At 38.0% G+C, this 23,114-nt stretch overlaps 1 protein-coding gene across 1 annotated transcript; it reads right to left on the bottom strand.

Moving 5' to 3' along the window:
• Positions 1-144: 144 nt before the first annotated feature.
• On the bottom strand, positions 145-21,814 carry LOC148415006 (phosphatidylinositol 4,5-bisphosphate 3-kinase catalytic subunit alpha isoform). Its single transcript, XM_088429491.1, has 21 exons — positions 21,727-21,814; positions 19,692-20,092; positions 16,394-16,603; positions 16,074-16,324; positions 15,659-15,904; positions 15,400-15,485; positions 15,196-15,301; positions 14,282-14,434; positions 13,923-14,057; positions 11,980-12,104; positions 11,757-11,838; positions 11,385-11,549; positions 10,534-10,637; positions 8,547-8,718; positions 7,114-7,220; positions 6,666-6,787; positions 6,372-6,450; positions 5,423-5,593; positions 5,190-5,307; positions 4,962-5,113; positions 145-4,698 (listed from the first exon to the last, which is right to left on the bottom strand). The coding sequence occupies exons 2-21, from the start codon at positions 20,041-20,043 to the stop codon at positions 4,428-4,430; spliced, it is 3,207 nt and encodes a 1,068-aa protein (XP_088285617.1). The 5' UTR covers positions 20,044-20,092; positions 21,727-21,814; the 3' UTR covers positions 145-4,427.
• Positions 21,815-23,114: the final 1,300 nt, after the last annotated feature.

Genomic DNA, 23,114 nt, shown 5'->3' on the forward strand with positions numbered 1-23,114 from the left:
GTTGGTCAATGTTTCCTGTCAAACCAATAAAAATGGTTACACGTTGTGCATGTAAAAATATTACATAGGTTAGCTTAATACAAACACTTAGAGGATTAACAGTAGCATCTACTGTATGTGTCTACGTCACAAATATCACTCAAATGCTTTTTGACTGAAAATGTTTAATCTTTCATCAAAATATGCACAATGAAGCAGAAGTGCCATTACACAAACATTAAATGTTTGTTCACAATAAAATAATAAAGCTCATTATATTTATTAGGGAGTAACACTTTATTTATCAATGAATACATTTCGTAAAAGACAATGTCATATGGGAATGACAAAACTATTTCAGGAGGCTTTATATTTATAATATATATGTAAATATGTACACGGATGAATAGATAACATTTGGAACTTACTATTTTTTTTTAAAAACATGCAGGGTATCAGTTTTTTGCTCCTCATTGTGCTCTTTTTGAAAGCAGTCATCAACCCGTGTCCTTCATTCTTCCACACAATCTCAAACTACAAGCTGTCTAAAGGGTTAGATGATATACATTTTGTGTCTTTTTGGTTAGCAATTTTATATACGAGTTTGATTATATTTCAAAAATACAAAAATATATTACCTCTGTAGTTATTGAAGGGGAAAAAAAAGCATTTGCACATGTAGTAGCAGTAGCAGTTCTGTTACCTTCATTGTGACTTAGTTGTACCACACAAATAACAAGGTCATTTCTATACATGAAATTCAAGTAAACAGCATCAGGTGAAGAGAAAAAAAAAACAAAAAACGATACTCTCGGAACTCATACATAATGCAGTGTGGCAAAACAATAACAACATACAAAGCATAGGAGCGTCTGAACTATTTCTCCAATAAGGATACAAGGATAGGGTCTCAACTTGAATGGGTCCGGCCCAAGCATTTTACCAGGACCCCCCACCCCCCCCCCCACCCCCAACAAAAAAAAAAAAACATCCAGGAAACCACCCTGTGTGTGTAGATGTATGTAAATGCATAATTTGGTAAAGCTAGGTACCTCTTATATACAGAATGAGTCGACGTAAATATAAAAGGTCACAATCATAGGCAGGAGGTCACTTGGAAAGTTCAAAAGGACGATGAGTGGACTAAGCACCAACAAGAACGCAAGGGAATAACTGTCTGATTTAAAAAGGCAGGGGGAAAGGTCATCCTTATTAGAATTTTAGGGTTAACAGAGTCGATGATACAATTATTGCATCATTGTGCATTATTTTCGTCCATGTGTATCATTAGTTTAAAGTTCACACACTTCTGAATTGCGGCGTTGCTTTCCATGTTTTCTGTGTTGTTTTTGCATAAGACAGTACTCGTTAAGCTCACAACTTGCATAGTGTAACAGCATAAAAGAAAATAACAAAAGACCTGCACTTTTTCCACCCTTGCTGAGTCCAAGCCCATTTACATCAAGTGGTCAAAGACGTTGGTTCAAATCTGCACATTTTGCCTCAGAACCAATAATACTGATATAACAACACACACAAAATACATACTGCAGAAATCAGTGCGATGAGTACACAAGAACTTGATGAACTAGATGAGGGGACATTTTCTCTCTCTCTCTCTCTCTCTCTTTTTTTTGTTTAACAATAAGACTGATGAGGACAAGGGTTTAGACATGTAGTACTTTGGCTCAGTAGAAATAGACTCAAAAAGGAATCTGTGCACTGCATGCATACACGGCGATGGGCATAGCTGAACAAAAATAAACATCAAAAAGTCAGAATGCAAGCGCAATGACTTCAAAACTGTGGACATATCTGTATGCTACAAGTTTCGAAAATAAGCAAAAACAGGTAGGTCCAAGTAATAAATGCTATTATTTACGTGTTTGCAATAGTAATACCTCTGTCAGTTTCATACTAATGGAAAGCCGTTTGATTATCTTGCCATCTAGTTTGATGTCCATGTATTACAACACTATTTGTCCTCACTTGTAGAGCAATAAACCATGTATTAATACTCGTACTTTGTATGAAAAAAAAACCTTGCCAGTAAACTACTGTGCTGAATTAGAAACGCTACAAAGCTCAAGCACAATAGTAGCCTTCCGGACCCTAATAGTGGTGCCAAAATGTCTACTAGTAACGTCCTATTGTGCAATATGCCAAAGCTGTCCTACTAGTGTGCAGAATTGCCATACTGTGGTGGAATGCAGTAAGGGGACGTGGGGGATGACGTTGCAGCATCCTATTGGGATAACTTTGGCATACTCGTGACAACCAGAAATGGGCATTTCGTCAGCACTGACGGACTGTCAGTGACCAACTGACACCCGTTTTGCTGACAGACCGACAAATGACAGGAAAACACAAAACAAAAACAAAAAAACGCAAATTGAATATGTCGGAATTGCAACTTTCCGTTGTCTGGGTAGGTAATACTTCACCCTTTTTGCTTACTGAAATATAATTCAACTGACCTGGATGTGTATCTGCTATATTGCTGCATCTTTATAGTTCAAACAGCAATTAGCCTGGAGTCAATGTGACAATAGTCACTTTACTGTACCACCAAGCAGTAGAGAAATATGTTCAGTTGAGTGAATAAACTGGGATGGTTCAATTCACTAGTTGTAATTCCTAGCTATAACACAGCTGACTTCATCAGAGATTTATTTGTAGTTGCTCCCTGTTTTAGTCATGGTTTCATATCTTTCTGAAAAGAGCATATTTGTATCTTTCCTCTGATTGCCTCTTAGGCAGGAAATGCAAGATAGAAGTTTTTTTTTAAGTAAATTCAACCTCAGCAATACTTTGTTTTACTTGTAGTGTATGTGAAGGATGAAATTTAGATCAATTTAGACAAATGTTAATGAAACAGTCTTCTATAGTTGTAGAGCAGGCAGTTATGAGAACTGACATGCACCAATTCAGAGTTATGTAAAGCATAATAGTGCGCTCCAGTGGACATAATTGTTAATTGCACTCTCATCCCCTGTATTAAACATGATGGCAAATTATAGCCTACGGTTAAACCCCTAAGCTGGCTTTATTTGTGTGTTACTTATATTACTGTGTTGTGCTTCAATTGCAGTGTAACTTTAGAACCACAGACATGGTGTTGAGTGTAAATAATAAAACAGATAAAATATTTAGTATGTGTGCAGACAGAAGAAGACCAGCGACTGACGAATAAGGAACCAGTAAAAAAAACGCCGCCCTCTAGTGGCGGGAGAAGGGTGGGCAAAAAAAACATAGACAGACTGATGAATCCAATTTCATACGGCTCGAAAAAATGACAGACTGACGATGACCGGAAGGGGGCGGGGCTCTGATTACTGAAGGACCAGCAAAAAAAAAAACGTAAGTTGCCCACCTCTGGTGACAACCATGACAACTACATTACTAAAAAAGCCAAAGCTATTTCTGAGAATTTTTGTGCAATGAGAAGGGTTCAGGAAACAACTATGGTCACATGCCTCCATATAGGGCCTGTATTATAGGTAATTTAAATTGCTTACTAGTAAACGAAAAGTATCAATATTTGTTTTTTTAGATATATATGCAGCCAACACTCGTCAACTGCATATTTCATCTTTCTAGTAACAAGTTGTTGTCATACTTGTATGCTCAAGTAAGTGTGCCTTGTCATATCGGAGAGTGGATGGAAGTTGTTGAAAAATGTTCTCAGTGAATAGTGAGCCAGTCATTCGACTAGTGTGCTGAATTGTCATACTTATGAAGACAAACACAGTGCTCAATTGAAAAGAAATTGCTCAAACGGCTTTCCATCTGTAGGCTAAATATTGCTAGTTCCTTTTTCAGGATTGTAATGAGTAACTGGGTAGGCTTCCCAAGAGTCTTTGTCTTTCTCTCGCGTACACCAACATCATCCCCACTTTATCATTCATAGTTTTAAATTAGGTAGTGGAAAGACTATAGTATGAATGCTGTCAGTTGTCTGGGATCTAAAACGAACAAAAAGCAAACTGCTTTCACAATGTACAACTTCATAGTGATGTTCCTCGTAATGCTGATGTCTGTCGATGGATTTAAAAAAAAAAAAAAAAAAGAAGAAGAAGAAGAAGAAAATAAAGTGTCTCTAGTAAGTTCTTATGAAGATGGCCAAATTTGCCAAAGGTCCATTAGCCTGTTTTAGTTCCTATGGAGGGAACTGATTAAATACAACTCCACCATGGCTTCTGAAGTTCATATAGTGCAGCCACGAAAAAAATCATAAGGGTGTGAAAACATTTAGTGTCCCTGATAAAGGCTCTTCTTAGCACCCCTGGTCATACTGTGCTGGCAGGAAATGGTTCAGAGTCACATGCTGGCAAAAGATAAACCAGGTCTTAGTGTGGCAAATCAATGCTGCTACTGCATTTTTTGTTCTCAGTGCGCAGCCCGTCCATTTCAGTGTTTCTATTCACTCAACTGCTTTGCTTGCCGTTTCAGTTCATGGCATGCTGGCGGATGGTGTGGAAGATCCAGTCCATTTTTGTAGTCCAGCCGCCATGGTGAGCGTCGTTCATCTGCTTCATGAAATAATCGAGAGCTTCCTGCTCAGTCTTGTCCAAGGCTAAGGTCTTCCGGATATAAGCGATGTCGTCGAACGACTGCAACTCGGGCATCCCTGAGCCCAGCATCATGGAGAAGAGGTTGATGAAGAGGTTGGCGTGCTGCCGGATTGCCAGATAGGCCTTGTAGCACATCTCCTGGAACCTGAAGGGAGCAAAGTTAAAACCTCATTAGCCTTTGTGACCAGTATGGTATTCCCCTAAAAGAGAAATACAACCCTTTTTGGAAGGCTAAACCAAACCATTTTGGTTGAACTATTTGGTGTTTAACTATAGAAGCATACTTTGCCTCCTATTTTAAGAATTTTATAACAATGTTTATAAAACCCGTGGGAGGGATTTAAAAAAAAAAAAAAAATCGGTTCTCTTTGTATGGCAGAAAAAACTAAAATATTCAACTGACGGTACCTTTCAAACTCTCTTGTCTTGGTGCACTCTTGAGTTCCTTTGCTTATGACGATCAAGAAGTCTTGTGTCAGAACAAAGGGCACACGCTCTCTCTTATAGCCAAACTTCTTCTTTTTGTGGTCAAGGAAATGGCCAAAATCTATGTGGAACAGCTGCAGTGCATCAAACCAAAAAGAGACAAAATAAGTCTAACAGGACATAAAAAATATGTCATATTGTACATTTTACCTGTCCATTATCTTTAACCATGATGTTGCTATTGTGTCTATCCCCTATGCCCAGGATAAATGTGGCGACACAATACCCTGCACATGACCGTGTGAACAAATCTACGGCTTGGTCATACCTAAAATAATAAAAAGTGTCAGTAATGACAACAGCCGTCACAATTACGCTCCATGGTGTGTCTTCTCATTATTCTGACTAAAGCACTACCAACGCACATGGTTTATGCCACTCACATCTCGCCCTTGTTCTTATCCTTGAGCCACTGGTGCAGCGTGTGGCTGTTGAACTGCAGCGCCCCCTTTAGGCCTCCTTTGCACTGGATCTGCATGATAGTGTGAGAATTCCTCACCACCTCAATCAACCCGACACAGTCTCCGATGGACAAACATCCATAAGGAAGCATCCTTGAAAGACAAGCCCAAAACAAAGTGGAACACAGAGATGAAACAATTAGGTTTGCGAAATCATTCACTAATTGAAAGGATTGTCTTATTTCCCACGAGTCCCCCCTTTCACTTGGCCGGACAGGTTGTCTTTGTTCCCCATGTTTTTCTCGACCTATTAGAAAGTGGTTCTCAAATTGGGAATCCGTGAGCTGTAGCTTGAAAATCGATTTGCAATAATAACATGTATCCACGTATGGGAACCATCATCACATTTTTTGACATATTTGTATATATATTTTTATTAGGACCAATGTAGAGAAATAGCTACATTTTCTTTTGTTAGACAAAGGCACATTTTCCAGAAGTAGGTATAGGATTATGAAAATGATGAAATTTTCCACCAATTAAAAATATTAACCCTAACACAAAACACAGTGACAGGTTTTATAGCTGGGACTCGCTCTCTAAGTCCATTTCTTTTTGAAAGCAATTGTAGCTGCTGCGCTGAAAAGCAACTAATTAGCACCTGCCGTCCAAATGCATTGGTTGTCCCTGTTCAACTCGTTTAGTCTGGAAGAGGTGGACGGGTTAAGTACAGGCTCTACTGTTACACCTTTGATGTGCCAATTTAGTGGGAATCTGATGTCAAAGCAGCTTAAGTGTCTGCTGATCTTAGGTGGCTGGAACGGTTTGCAAGTATTCCGTATTAAGGAAAAGATCAGAGAACATAAAAGTTATCCAGCGTCTATTAATGAGCACCTGCATCCTTGATGTCACAGTGAAGCCAAGCGCCTACCTGAGATCAAGGCCTTGGTTCTGCCAGATGTTCTCCATTATCCTAATGATCTGCAGCGTCAGCATGTCCTGCCTCAAATCTATAGAAGCAAAGTAAGAAAGGGAAGTAGATGACAGGGAGGTGTGTAACCGTATGATACATTATGGCATTATGTATGAGAGCTGTAACAATAACTTTGGCCATACATTTGTATGATTTGTGTAACTTGATTACAAAATTAAACAAAACGTCTAAGGGGAGATGGGTGCCAGGGCAAACCAAAGATCAGGCACATGCACATGACATCAAACTCACCGTCTCCGTTTTTGAAGATGATTTCGTTATTTTGAAAGAGGAGCTCTGACATCATATCTGGGTTTTCCCAATTAAGCCAAAGAGGTCGCTTGGCAGATGACATCATGCGACATTCTTCCAGACTAGAACAAAAACCAGCATAGAAAAGGAATGAAGGGGCAGAGATGGCTGACACATATTATTTTTCCCCATATGTCCAATTCAAGACAACAGTGTTGTTAGGAAACACATTATTAAAAACTATAGGTAAAAAAATAAGCATAAAATTATTTTAAAATATGATAACTATTGATTAGTGTTCTGTGCTGTGCATACAACTAGATACAACTAGGCAAGTAAGACCACAGCTGGGCCACAATATAGCCGGGAACACTGTTTTCCTTTCTTAAAATAACAAAACACATGGGATACCAGCGGTCAGACAAGTTACATAATAATTCTAAAGTACCGGAGATTTCCAAGTTGGTGTGCTGGATTCAGCGGAGAGGTGAAGCTCTGCAGTGCATCCATATAGTCTGGCCTCCGCATCTGCTCGACCAGAAACTTCATTTGAACCTGAGAGCAGAAAAACAGGTGAATCAATAACACACCGGTCGCCAGATGTGAACAGCTGGAGTAGTCAGGCCAGAACGGTAAATAGAAGCATTGCCCATCTGCTGGTTTACTTCAGCAAAATCACCAAGCCTTCAACAATGATGTAACATTGCTGGACTTTGGACTGAGGGGAGGAAAAACACCCACTGGGCATGTACTGTATGCTGTCCAGCACAACTCTTGGCAATACAAGGCAAAAATGATGAAAAGAGTCTGAAATCTACATCATCTACCCCAAAAAAATAAATAAATAAATAATAAAATAAAAAAATATGAATGATACAGTGTGTGCTGTTAGGAAGGCAGTGAGCACATTTCTGCACAAATGATTGTACTTCAATTGACTTGCCAATATGTCCCACTTTTACAACATTCACTGGTTATGTCCATCTTTTACAAGTCGTAATGCACAGGAAATAATGATTTACATGTCATTGTTTTGATTATATGTTGCTTTGAAAATTTGGATTGGCAGCTAAATCAACTTTCAAAACAAGAATCAGATTGGCAGACAGTGAACATTTTTTCCTCTGGCTCTTTAGTTCCACTCCAAGTTTAAAATCAAGTTAAGCAAAAAACAAAGAGGCTTTTTTGTATTTAAAACAACAACACACCTTTGTCTTGTACTAGCTTAATGCCAAAACATGGTGTGAAGTGACAAAAAGGCTGATGAAATGCATGGAACACCAGTGGTAAAGCAACACATGTTGACAAATAGTCAGGCATGTTTTGTTCTTTGGTTTTTTTGTGTGTTTTTTTTAATAAATCGCCTGAGAAAAAAATACTAAATATTGCAACTCAATGAGTCACCTAAAGTAGTTCTGAAAGTCTTCATTTTTGTCTTCATGACTGGATTATAATACTACTTGTACACTGTGTCTTCTAAGTTATGTGGGACTGGCATGTTTGGAGTATGAAATAAAGATGTACTCTTTACGTACAAGATATTGGTGTCAAAATAAATGACCTATGACCTATTTATACATCATCATTAAGATGAAAAATATCTTAACAACAGTCAATTAAAAAAATAGACAGGTCATTATCATTACCAAGAAAATAAACATTTGATTCCACTTTAATAATGGTAAGTGGTGTTTGTCTTAAATTCTTACTGCTGCCTAAAACATTTCTTCATTCATTTTTTTAAACAATGGAACACATAAAGCACAAACCACAGTCCAAGAAAACACTACAGCACTATAATGACCTTAGCGGCCCCAAGGCCAGATGTTGACGAGATTAAATGCCATGATTTGGCCAAGCAGCTGTCAGCAGTCAGATTACCTTCTGTGCCTCATCCTTTTTCTCCTGTTTGAGGAGGTCAGTGAGATTGATGAGTTTCTCCATGGCCTCCACCTGCCTGCTCAGGTGCTTCAGGTACATGCCGCAGGCCCGGCAGTACGACTCAAGCAGGAGTCCAAACCTCTGGCTAACGGTCTTGTTGTGCATTTCTGATCTGAAGACATGGATGTGAAGAAACATGGTTAATGCGTATGTGTGTGTAGTAGTAAAATACTTTCTATTACAAATACATTTTGGCATTAAGAACATGAAGACAAGCAAGAGGCGCATTTGAGTTTACACTGGATATTAAAAGTATACATATCCTTGTTGAAATGACAGGTTTGTGTTATACAAACAAGAGGGGGGGCAAGAAAAATAATCTCAAAAGTTCTCAAATGTTTTATTTCTAAGTGGGTAAGTAAAAATACAGAACTCATGTCATGTTTGTTTCCTTATACTCCCACTTTTAGCTTTTAAAATGAATTTCTAGACCGAAGGAGCTAAATCAGTGAAATGTCAGGTGACACATTTTTAAAACTTTGTAATGCACCACTTCCTAAATGCTTTGTGTTTGTTTACAATTGGTTGTTCATTTTTTTTAATTAAAAAAAAAATCCAGGTGGTGTTTCAAAGGCGCACACAAACGCACGCAAGCACACACACACCACACACACACGCAGTACATAGGAGCTGTGAAACAGCTAACTCATACTCCCTACTAAGATCACCACCTTAGCTTAGCTCTGCAGTCTGAGCACTGACAGCTGCACGCTTTACCCCCCACCACCTTCTCTAGCCCTACACTGCAGTCTTATTGGCACTGCATTGCTCAGGTGGTGTTCCATTCCCCCCCACAACCAAAAAATAAAAAAATTAAAAATGCAGTATGACTGAATTGGTGCACACCAGGGGTGTTAGAATGCATTGTGGTGCAGATGTAAATACTCTGGGTCATATAATACATTGCAGTAATGGGTTCAATGATGAACTAGTGCCGTATTTTCAGCACCATAAGGCGCAACTAAAAGTGTTACGTTTTTGTTTTTTGTTTTTATAAACTGGCGGTGCGCTATATAATCCAGTGTGTCTTATATATCGATCATTAACATGTGCTGACTGCAAACTGCTCACTTCTCTGATTATTGAGTTGACATTCCCTTGAGCGCAGCTCCATCTAGTGAATACATAACAGCATGCAAATGCAGCTCCAGCCACCACTGTAGTTATGATTCCATGCGCACCTAAAAGCCTTAAATTTGTGTTGTGAAAACATCACCCCACTGACATTAATTCTGGAAAAAAATAAAACTTGTTCATTCATTTTTGGAGTGAACAGAGCTGTGATAATGTTTATATTCTATTAATAATAAAGTTTGAGTGACTTTTCTGATCAATGAGGTGGCATTGCCTTGAGCGCAGCTCCATCTAAAGCATAGGTGTCAAATTCCAGTCCTCGAGGGGCCGGCATCCTGCATGTTTTCCGGTTTTCTTTCCCCAACACACCTGATTCAAATGATTAGCTCATTAGCAAGCTCTGCAGGAGCTTCAAAATGATCCCAATCATTTGAAGCAGGTGTTTTTGAGGGAAAGGGTTTGAAAACATGTAGGATACTGGCCCTCGAGGACTGGAGTTCGACACCTGTGATCTAAAGGATATATAACAGAATGTAAATGCTGCCCCAGCCACCACTGTAGCTTTGATTCCATGCGCCTTATAATCACCATTGTCTCCATTATTTTTAATGAAATTAATGAGATTGGAAATAAATGTATCTTTAATTTACTGTGGGCAAGCATTCCAGAAACCCACATTTTAGTAGACCAGCAATAGTCATTTTCCAGAATATGTTCCCATAAAGTCTCAGAAGTTGCAGTTCAAACCCAAAATCTGTATTGTAGTTCATTTTTGCAATTTTGCAATGACTTCCTAATACACCTACTGTATAGACAAAAGTGCTTCTTTATTAAAGTATGAAAATGAACTCACTTTAAATGCCAGAAGAAAAAATGTCCTATCCTCTGATTGGTTAATGCTTTCTTCAGCAGGAAACGGCCGAGTGGATTATCAAGGTACTGCTCGTACTTTAGAACCTGTTGACAGTTAGAGGAAAATTAGAAAGCTATAAGAAAAACATTACTGCTGCAGCTTGTGAACCACCTAAAAGACAAATGTGAACCAACTGAAAGACGTAACGACGCACGACAAACTTATTTCATCCAAAGCAGAGGCACCCACCCAAGTGAATAAAATATCATGCTTTGCATGGGGAACAAGACTGCTTCCACCAACAAAGTCGCACTAAAAAGCAGCTTACTGTGGAGGATGATAAGAAAGGAGCTATATGGAGAGTGATCAGTGAAGTGATCGAGTTGTACATCATTAAAGATCAAGCACCCATACAAACAGTGGAAAAGATTGGGGCAGAATTGTTATATGCACCAAGGAATGCCTCAAGCAAGAGGCAGTGGACAGGCTGGCTGGTCTCTCTGGCCAAAAACGCATTTAAAAAAGGAGGGGGTGGGGACAAGCAAACACACCTCGAGTCTTGCAGCATCCAAACTGTTTTGTTTGTATCCTAAGTCATACAAGTTGCCATGTTTATAGTTGAAAGTTGAAAAAAAAGTTCTCTAGCATTCTCATACAATTGAGATGTTTTGCGCTTGAATTCTAAGAGCTTGTTATGTATATTAAATGCTAGCTAAAACAAAAGCAAACCTTTTTGATTCTGTCATTTTTACTCGTTGTCTAACTGAATTTTTGTGAAGAAAAAAAGATTTTATTTTTAGGCAGTGCCCACTTGAATGTAGAACACAAAAAAATAAATAAATATAACTCACCTGAACCAGTTGAATGAGGTACTGTGAAAGTTTGTCATCTGTTAAATATTTCTCAAGGCACTTTACAGCAAAATCTCTGATCATGGGATCGGGAAAGTTGCAATCAAGCAACTCCATTGCTTGTTCCGGCTTGATAGCAGGCCAATCCTTCAGAAGGCAATACATCTGAGGGCAAAAGAGGCACAATTATGCTTGAGTAATTTGAGACCCATCGATGAAACAGGGAATTAGCATTCTTTATCAATGAAGAAATCAGCTGACTTATATTTGTTACACAAGTAACCCTAGTAGGCATCTGTTTGCCCAAACATTGTCCTGAAACTAATACATGTCAGCAATGGAAAAAAAAAAAAAAAACAGCTTAGTGCTTACTTGTGCAACCTCATCTCTGGAGTTCCATTTCACAGCAAGGAGGATCTTGGGAAGGATGTCAGGCATGTTGACACAATAATGTCTGTGAGAGTTTTATGACAGTGCATTAGCTATTTTAGAATGCTTCCGAGAAAGTCAAGAAAACCATTTGCCAAACATTGTACAATTGATTTGTGACTATGTCACATCAAACCATGCGACATAATGGACTTGCACAATTTACCTGTGTCTCCATAAAAAGTCTTTCTCCTGCTCAGTAATCTCAGACAACGGATCTCGGTTACACACTTGACGAAGTTGCTCGTTGTCAATGTCAGTGAAGGGGTTGTCTCGTGCCACTCTGTTACTCTATTGTACCACATGACACATTGAAATAAATTTCATGACCATATACAACATAACATCAAAACATACAACAGTGAAATCCTTAGTTTTTGTATAGTTGCTTTACATTCCATTTGGTTTGGGGGACAAAAAAATTCTAATTTTTGTACGTCTAACTGAATTTCACAAGGCTGGAAATAGTTTATTTGGTCCTCTATGCACCACTGAGTGTTTAATTAGAATTAAATCAAATACTCATACATATCCTATATCAATGTTACCGTAATTCCCCAAATATAAGACTCAATTATTTTCCCCCAAATTAAGGACAAAAGTATGAGTGTGTCCTATAAACAGCAAGTTAAATATTTTAATTGTTTTTAATTCAAAGACATTCGAGGTATACTGCACCAATCAGCCAAATGAGCCGGGTTTGACAAACAGATGTGCATTTTAATATCGGCTGTATTCTTACTTACAATAATTACAGTAATGAGATGAGCTAGAGGGCGGAAGTTAGATGGCTGTCAGCAGCCAGCGCCTGAGTTGCAGCTAACAGCAGCTCATGTTAGCTGAGGTTGTTATGTTTGCTGCTTTATTTTCAATTAAAAAAAAAAAAGCGAGCAGAATGAAACATTCTTTCACTGAATGCTTGTTCAAACACTGGAATATTACAGTAACTTTCAAGAAAAAAAGTGATTCTTCCTGGAGAGCAGATTGCAAAATGTGAGGCTGCTATATGGTTTAGGCTAATGGGCTAACAGCCCTCGCACATCGACCAAGAGTGGAGCCTGCATCCACCCAAACAGAATAACGAGGAGATACAATAAGTGTTCATTCTTATTTCATCAGAACGCATCATAAAACGCTTTGTAAGGCTTCCTTTGCGCCCTCAGCTGCTCCATGCTGCAGCCACTTCACCCCCCCATCTCTCTCTCATTCAGCAAGCAACAGACAGCTCTGTCACAGCACAATGCCCGTAACAAATAACTTACTGATATAGATAATATGAAGAAACCATAAAGCTGAGATTTATTCTGTTTTGCAAACATTTTTTACATTGTCGCCAAACTGTTGTTGCGCCCTATACACGGTAGAAAAGAAAATACAATAATTTGACCCTAACATTAAGGGTGTGTCCTTTATACAGGTGCATCCTCTATTTCGGGAACTACGGTAGTTATTTTTATTCAGAAACAGTGAAATGTTTGGAAACAACTTAGGATGCAAATGGTTTGAAATACTGTATATTAAGATGTTATCCTGAAAATGCACAGCTGTGAAATGAAAGTCATTTCAGGTCATAAAGTATGATCCACATTTTAAAACTGACTTGAGAAAATGGCAATATGGGCAAAGCTGTTACAACGGCAAAAGATGCTTACTTTGAGGAAACTAAAATTATACATTCCATTATTTTTATTAACATTTTTAGTATAGCAAAAAGTCTATAAATATCTTCATAATGTCAATGACTTAAGTATTAATGTACAAATTAGTGTTTTTTTACATGATATAAAGCACAATTGGAGTTTACAAACTTGTGACAGGTAGTGTATGTATTTTAAATTATTTTCTGTATTCATTGGTTATTTTATTTTTTAATGTAATCTATTTTTGGTGTTATTTCTGGGGTTCTGGAAAAGTTTAAATAAGATTTAGATTATTTAATGGTAAATATTGCTTCAATTTTCGTATGATTACATTTTTGTCTGAATATTTTGAAAGGACTAATCATAAAAACCGAGAGTCCACTGAATTTTATGTTTTGTGGTCAGCACAGATGGAAAATCCACTGTTCATGACAAATATGGTGCAAGCTTAGAAAGTGTGCTTTCTTACCAAACCTGTGGGGCAGTAATTAAAACCAAGCTCCCGAGATATATTCCAGTTTGCATGATCTTCAATGATGGTCATATCAGGGAACTTTACTGGAGAGCTGAAATGGTCAAACTCCAACTCCAAACAAGGGGTTTCCTACCAGATTTAAATGAATATACATATTCATGTTATATTAAAAAAAAAATCCCTGCAAGTAAGTTGAAAAAAACTTGGTGCTTAACATGAGACAGTCAAAATTCAACGAAACATCAACCTGTTGGTGATAATGTCATCACCAGATCTATTAAAAGATGATCGTCAGACATACAGTAAAGGTTCATATTATGTAGAACTAGAGTCCCAAAAAAATTTTGGCTGACCTTGTTGGGGTTTGAGCCAGATGCACCGATGGGGTTGAGCAGATCTTCCAGGCCGTGTGGGACGGGCCAGAGGTTGAGTGCCATCTTCCCAGCTACTAGTGTGTGGGTGTAGTCAAACAGGTTGATGTTGCCCCAGGCCAGAGGACAGTGCTCCTACAGGAAAATACGAGTAAGACGATGGGTATGAAAACAATTAAAATTGAAACGGAGCAACATAGTCACAAAATTGTTTCCATGATGCTGTTTGTCCATGTGTATAGAGTTGTTTTAAAGGGGGAAAAAAAAAACATGTACAGTATATGGCACATCATAAACACCAAAAAAACAAAGAACTAGAGAAAACCAGAGTAAAGAAATCAAATGCAGTTTACTAAAACATCTAAAATAAAGTGCATGAGAAAAGATGTTTTTAATATATTTTTAAAATCAATTGTAAGCATGAAGAGACGCTTGTTTTTAACCTGGACTTAAAAGCATCCACAGATGGAGCTGACTTTACACCTGATGGCAGGTTATTCCATTTGTGTGCAGCGCAACATCTAAATGCTGCTTTACCATGTTTGGTTTGAACACTGGGCAACACTATGTGAGCCTAGTCTGCAAGCCTCAAAGCCTAACTGGATTTATAGTCAGCATTTCTTACACTTATTCAGGGCCAATACCATTCAGTTATTTATTGAGCAGTTTCATATCTTAAAAGTCTACTATGTAGCTAATTCGGAGTCAGTGTAAAAACTACAGAGCTGAGAGACAGCTCGGTTCTTGGAAAACTCCTAAGTTGGTTGGTAGAAAAGGTACCACTGTTGTGCACATTTTATTTCCAGGCAATGTCATTAAGCACCCCAAGCTCTAAAAAGGTCACCTCAGTATCTCGATGTACCAAAACTTTGTTTTGAAGTGTAACAGCAGCTAACCTCCTTTGCTCCCTTCCTCCCTTTAACTGAACAAATGGAGAGGCAGAGGCGGGCGGCACGCGGGATGTCTGGAATGTACATGTCGTAGTTGAGCCACTCATTCCACCTGAAAGAAAGAAGGATGAGATTAAAACACACACTCAAACAAACACACACACACCCACACACAAGTGTGTTACTGTATAGTATTTTGTTGTCTATTACCTGGGATTTGAACAAGGCACACGCTGGGTGTTGACATTGTCACACAACTGTTCTCCACCATGGTATATCCCAGTCCTGACGTAGATCTAAAGCCGGCACAAACAAGCAAACATCACGTACTAATTATTTATCTTCATCCTGACTACATTATGATGTGAAGGAACAGTGCAACACCAGTCAAAATAAGAGCTCACAACTAAAAAAAAAAAAAGAAAGAAAGAAATTAGATGTAACTACACATATATTTGCTGACTTGTACCTTGTCTATGTCTCTGATATTGACATTGACATAAGTGGCACAGAGCACTCTAATCCGCAGTGCTCCGTTGATAGTCCATAGAGATTTTGTGGAGGTTTCCCCATTCATGTAAGGTGTTGCTGTGGATATTCGTCTCGCGTATGATGGCATGGTGAAATTGTCCATTGGCAGTTGAGAATATAGACTGTCTTTTGCCGTCAGCATCAAATTGGGCATTCGTCCCAACATGATGCAGCTGCGCACATACTGAGGGACGACACAAACATTTTCAAAAGATTACCAATATAAATATGTACCCATTACGTTTACATGTTTATGTCTATTTCAATTCAATGTTATGCTATTTTGTGACAATGAACTTTGCGCTAAAAGGATAAGCATCAGATGGAGTTAGCCTCACATGAAATTAGATTACCTTGTACTGACTCAGAGGGTATTTCTCCAATAAGTACTCATCACAGCCGCAGACTTTGAGGATATACTTCCCCTGATACTCCTGCACACACATTTTTAACTGCTCCTGGGAGAGCAGCATACTGCGGGTCTTCTTGCGAATGGCCTCAGCGATAACCTGTTCTGGTACGCAGTCATGGTTGATCTTCAAAGTATACTTCTGTTTGTCATTACTGGGTGACACAATGACCCATATCACCACAATTATTTGACCTGAGAAAAAGAAAATGCAAAGTTTTGGTTAGAAGTAGGAGAATGATTTTTAGGGCAATGATAGCTCACCTTTATCTAGTTTGTTATAGATGTGCCTGGGCAGTTCAGCTGAAGATTCCACATTGGGGGGATAGACATACAAGGCTCTACTGTGGGGTCCATTACAATCTCTAAGGTCCACTGCCTCTTTGCAAACATTCAAAATGTTCCTTCTGAAGTCCTGCACTTCCGGATCTTTAACCAAATCAAACTCACATATGGGCATCCCAATTGCAAAACCTACAAAGGAAGATCAAACAATGTCAACAGTATATCTTGTGCAAATAAAACACTTAAATTACAGTATGCTTTCTTTGTAATCATGGTTATTTAAACCATAAAAATCTGTCAAAATCTGCACTTTTTTTTCCAGCCGAGTCTGCCGCAAGCAAATGTGTGTAGCTCTCATTGTGTAACACAAATGCGAGCTTTTCTGCTGCAGCAGACAATCACATTGTCCAATTCCTGTTTTATGGGCTTTAGTATCAATATAATTTTGCTCCAGCGGATAACTACCACAGGTAACGTGTCCAACATGTTATCATAAGCTAGAGAAGGCGAACCAATCATAACTTTACCTCCTGTCCAGACAAATTAAGTTGGCTGTGCAAGTTGTTGTCTTTCTAAAACAAGCATGCTAAAAAAATGCTATAGTATTATTTTGTTTAAAAATAATGCTGTATTTATAATGTAAAAAATGGCTATTTAGCAAAAAATATATATTACAAAATAAGGTTTTAGAGCTGCAGTTCAATGAAGCAGTGGTTAGCACATCTACCTCACAGTTCAGGGAACAGAGTTCAATTCCACCCCACTCTGGTTTTCCTGAGTGGAGTATGCATGTTCTCCCCGAGCCTGCATCGGTTCTCTCAGAGTACTCCGGCTTCCTCCCACACACCAAAAACATACATAGCAGGTGTATTGGACATACAAAATTGTCCTTAGAAGTGATTGGATGTGTGAATAGTTGTTCGTCTCTGTGTGCCCTGCAACCACTTCAGGGGGTCCCCCGCTTACTCCCCAAAGTCAGCTGGGATAGGCATTTTACAAGTTCTGCTCCCATGACTTTCAGTAAGATTTTCCATTGCTTTTAAGTGGCAAAAATGTTTAGTATTATTATCATATCATGAGCCGCCAGTTGCCCATCCTTGCATTAGATTGTACAGGTTTTTATACTGGTGGTTTTTTAGGGTAGGTCCTATTAGTTTTGGTTCCATTTTACTTATGTTTCATCCCCAAGTACTCTCCAAGAGTTCTTCCTCTTACTTTTGTGACTACTGACCCTGTGACTGCTTAATCTTTGTTAAAAAAAAATAAAAAGAGTAATTTAAAAAAAAAAAAAAACTTATGTTGGCACTTGTTGGCTTCTTATGGATATGTGGGCACTAACAAGAAGGGTCAACACTGACAATGTCAATGTTCTTTTCCCTACAATAAATAACGACTTTAGAAAACGCGAGGAACATTGATTCCATTTGTTTGTAACAGTGTCTGATTCAAGATTTTGAGTATTGGCTGATAGAAATTTTCTTATTACTTAGAATAATCAGTGCCTTTCAATCAAATGTAAGATTCAATGCAGCTATGTGGTTTGTTGATTCGTGCTCCACTTTGATCATCTACAAACAACTCTTTTTATTTATTCCCATGTTAAATGTGGCCAGTAGCACACAAGTGAGCTTGTCACAAAATAATTCACCCTTATTAAGAGTTCTTCTGAAGTTAGGTAGTTTAAATTTGTCACATTCACTGAACTTCGGCCTTTTGATGATTTGGTTGATGGTGTTTTGTGGGCTATTTGGCCACAAAGAATGTTAACACATCAGGCTTACAGACTTACATTGCAGTTATCTTTTGGCTTGCCCGGCCTGTTGGCCCCATAAGCAAAACATAACAGCTGCTCATTCCATACCTATTTTCTTTAATAAGTTGTGGATAAGTACAGGAAAGCGTGTGGCCATTTGAACACAAGCTTTGGAGACAAAAGTACCACACAACAAGAGCTGTCACTAATAGTCGATGTTGTTTACAAAGTCTATTAGGAAAAGTAGCCGACGGTGTTTTCTCCCTAGTTGCTTTACTATATTTTTAATTTATTTTCTGTTTTATTTGCTCATTTCAGTCCCAGTGCATGTTTTCTTCTATCGGGAAGTCCCACAGAAAGTATTTTCCCCGGAAGAAAAATTAGACCCACTTGGCAGGGGGGAAATAAAATCGTTGATCTGACAACATAGTGCATGAACAACGTGAGGGTCGGTGTCTCTTCAGTTTGCAAGCTTTTTTTTTCCTTTTTTCCCAAATTTGCAGTGATATTCCTGCTCATTTCAGGTCTATCATGGAGATGAGCTTGGCTTTTACATCATATACCAGCTTTTGGACATAAAACTCCTTGACTATTAAATGTGCAATTCCTGAAGAAACTGCGTATGAAGGCAAAAACGCTGAAGGAAGAGGCGTTGAATGGTGCAATGATGTGGAATGTTTGAATGGCTTAAATCTATGAAGTATTCTGAATATTATGAGGTTGGAACGTTTTGAATATTATAAGGTTGGAATGTTTTGAATAGGCCAAATAAAGTAGAAGATACAGGGGAAAAACTGAAAAAAGTGGAATTGTGGGGAAATTTTGAATGGATACACCAGTGAAATGGAGGGAATCGGGGAAATCGATTAAAGTTGGAATGGTGTAAATCGGAGGAGTAATGGCGAAGAAGGAAGGTTACAAAGTTTTGGTGAGAACCGTGGGAATAAATGAGGAGTTATGGGTAATAATATTAAATTAGTTATGAATTATTTGAATGTGTGAATATTAGTAATGTTGACAATGTGAAAGGAATGAATTGAATGATGTATATGTGCAATGGTGAAGCTTTACATGTGAAATGTTAAATCTGCCATTGGGAATTAAATATTCATTATTATAGAAGAAAAAAATTGAATTATGGGAAAATATTAATATTTATGAATTATTGGAGCGATGGAAATGGTCCCTAAGGCGAAATGAATAAGTTAAATGTTGTGAATATGTAATGGGAAAGCTCAAAATGTGAAATGTTAAATCTCACATTGGCTATGAATATTGGAATATTGAAGTGAAAATATGGAATTATGGGAAATATTAAAATGTATGAATTACTGGAAAGATCCATGAGGTAAAATGAAAGTGTTAAATATTATGAATGTGAAATGAGAACGCTCAAAATGTGAACATAGTTGTACAGATGTAGTATATAGTCAATTAAAAGCAAGCCTTGTTACGGTTGACAGTTGAGGCCAACAGTACTATTATTGTCATATTGTAAATTCTATAGTAATTAAAAATCCATACCTATTTCTCTATTGAGAATCTTTTCTTCTCTGTTGCCTACAGGCTCGATGACTTTGAGAAAGGCCTGGAAGAGTCTGAGGTCACATAACCTCCTGGTTTCATCGTAAAACTCCTCCCTTTCTGCCTCTTGGGTGACACTGACAAAGATGTAGGAGCTCTCCTCTTGCAGTAGATGGTAAAGAGGATATTTCCGGGCTTCTTTGAAAAGCTCGTGCTTCACTGTGATCAGCGTTGCCTCGCGAAGGCACTCCAACGTGAGGATCATGCCATTCGGCAGGAGGCAGTCCACTTTGATGCTGGGTGGCATCAAGTGCATCCCCCATAGTTCTCCTGAGGATGGCCGGGGAGGCATGGTTGTTCCGGTTAATCCACCTGCTTGTTATGAGATCGATGTGAACCAGCTAAACAAGTAAAAGCAAAACAACAATTACAAAAAAAAAAGTAGCCTGTGAACAACAATGCAAGAGTAAAAATTCAATATTTGGTTTCAACGCTCAAGGGCTTTGCAAATGTTATGTTTGTTATGTTATAGAATTTTATGAGAACGTCATCGTGGAAGTTTTACATCATGCACCAACACCAAGATACCTGCCGCAGTGTCATGATTACTGTTGCTTTAACTGTTTGAATAAAGCATACAACCTAATTGTTTAGTGGAGGTAATGGTGGGTAAGATCTGTGAATTCTATATCAGCTCATTAACATTTCTTCATATGAAATCAGCCAGTGTGTGTGTGTGTGTGTGTTTGTGTACACCTGACAAAAGTATGGAAACACCTTATTCAAATGTCAACCAAAATATTAAGAGGACAAAAAATTCTAATTTCATGCACAATTGTGAACTGAGCATAAAGCATCATCAAGCATCCATCCATTATCTTAGCTGCTTATCATTAGTAGGGTCACTGGTTAGCTGGTGACTATCCCAGCTGTCTACGCGCAGCATAACCATTCATATTGACGTCATAAAGCTGAGCAAACACCAAGATGTGAAAAGCTGTTATTCGGGCAAAAGATAACTACTTTCAAGATCTAACATAAAACATAATTATATTTTTTATTCATTTTTATTTCCCTACCAATTACATCAATACTTTTTCATGATGTTAATGATTTAAGTATTCATTGAAAATACAGGACACTTTTATAAATATTTCAAAAGTGTTTCCAAACTTTTGACTGCTACTGGATGAGATAGATAGATAGATAGATAGATAGATAGATAGATAGATAGATAGATAGATAGATAGATAGATAGATAGATAGATAGATAGTTATGCATTATTCTTTTAAGCATTTATATTATTATGTTGATATGTTTTGATATTACAGTCATGGCTGACTATATTTATATTTAATATGTTGTCGTTTATGTGTTAATTAAGCTTTCAAATGAGATTGGCCTTCGTCAAAACAGGATAAAGATTCACAAAGTTCCAAAAGTTTCAAACTTCAAAACAATTGATTCTCTTGCCGGTATATATTGTGATGCTCGCATTCAAACATTGGCAAAACATCGGTCTATTTTCACCAGTTTAAAAGAGTCATAAACTAACTTTGGTGTCCAAAAAAAATCATCATCTTGTCAATATAACCGTCTGTAAAAACATCCACTCATCCATTATCTTGACCCCTTTTACACACATACCTTCATACATCGGCATTTGCAAAATAATGTTACATTTCGCAACTACCAAACGAAGTCACGCTGGAAATAAAATCGTTTTCAACAGCAAACGTTTAAGCTGACTAACTTTATTTACCCCAAGTAAGACTTACGGTTCTAAGGTGTTGTTTTGAAGCATAAACTTGCCAGTCATCCCTCCAAACTTTATATTATGCTACCCGCTGATCGAATGTTAGCTGTTATTCGTTTACTGATTAGTCGCTAATTGTCCAAGCAGATCGATGACACGAGCAATACAGAAAACCTGGAAACACACACAGAAGCCAATATACGACTATAACATATGTATATGTTATTGAGTGCTTGTTTATTAGAAAGGATAAAGTGAGAAGAAAACATGCTAACTACCTGTGTCACAGAGCTAGTCCGAACCGGTTGGCCCCGAAGCTAGCCATCCAGCACAATATTAGCAGCAGCGGCTAACAGGGCACATCCCATTCGAGCCTGCTTCGGAAGTTCAAACACGAGTCCTTCCAAACTATGACCGTGGGGCCGAAAGGCGCCTCTTTAATTGCCCAGTGGTGCGGGGAAAAATCAGACTACTTCATGGTGTTTTCCGTTGAGTTGCCGCAATGTGAACGGCGCGGTATTGTAGCATGCTAGCTGTTCGGAGCAAACTGCTAGCGGACTCCTCGTGACGGGACCGCCTTCTAGGAGATGAGGGAAGCGGCTTGTTGACGGCGTGGAGTTTACTGGAAACGTCCTCTTGTTTATCTTCCTGTTTAAGTGAATGATGTACTCTTGAAGGCATTTGATCGATTAGACACACGTCGCACAACTGGTGTCGCCATCGCATCGGTATTTTCCTAATAACATATTTTTTTAAGTAATGAGGCCAATGTGACCAACTTTTATAGAAGTTAATAAAAAAGAGGAAAATGTATGTTCCATATGCTATGTGTGTGTGAAGTTTCAGACTGATGAGACCAAAATTACCAAACAGATATTTTTAAAGTACATGCGAGTCATATTTGTCCGAACAAAATGGCTGGTGTATAACTTTTTGTAATTATTTTTAAAGTAATTTTCACACAAGCCACTACTAGAGATGACACAATGATAAATACGCACATCAGCTCCTTTATCTTTCTGTATTTTTCAGTATTTCATCCATTATGAACCGTGACCCACTATAGTAGATGTTTAATAACATAATACTGCATTGTTCAAAAACAGTCTGTGTATTTTTCTTTTTTTTTTTTTTTGAAAGAGAAGATCAGTCAACGGGTTTTTTAATATTGCCGATCACATTTTCATGTTATGTGAATTTGGTCATATGACATTCGCAATCTGAGCCATGATTGGTTATTTGAGCTCTGAGACATTGTGATGCCATTTTCTATTGACAGCTTGTGAAAAAAACAACAACGTAATGTTAATCAGAATGCTGTGTTTAGACTAGTTTCCCTTTTAAGCATAGATAGTACACAATGCACATGCTTGTATATTAAACCAATTTTTGTACATAGCACCTCCTTCAGAAACTGTGGATGACCATGACAATTGCATTTACAAAAATGGGTAACTAAACACTGACTGTACAAAGCATGGGATCAGCCTCCGTGGATTTGTGCCTGTGGGCACAAATTAGCTCACAAGGATCACATGAGTACCTCGCAGGCTTACTTACAAGTGATAAAACGTTGTAATTTTTTAGTTTAACAATTACACATTTCACATATGCATTTACAATACATATCACATTTGATTTACATATTTACCACAGTTGATTCTAA

The sequence above is a fragment of the Hippichthys cyanospilos genome, chromosome 12 (genome assembly GCF_059441005.1).
Source record: "Hippichthys cyanospilos isolate Australia breed blue-spotted pipefish chromosome 12, RoL_Hcya_1.0, whole genome shotgun sequence".
NCBI classification, from domain to species: domain Eukaryota; kingdom Metazoa; phylum Chordata; class Actinopteri; order Syngnathiformes; family Syngnathidae; genus Hippichthys; species Hippichthys cyanospilos.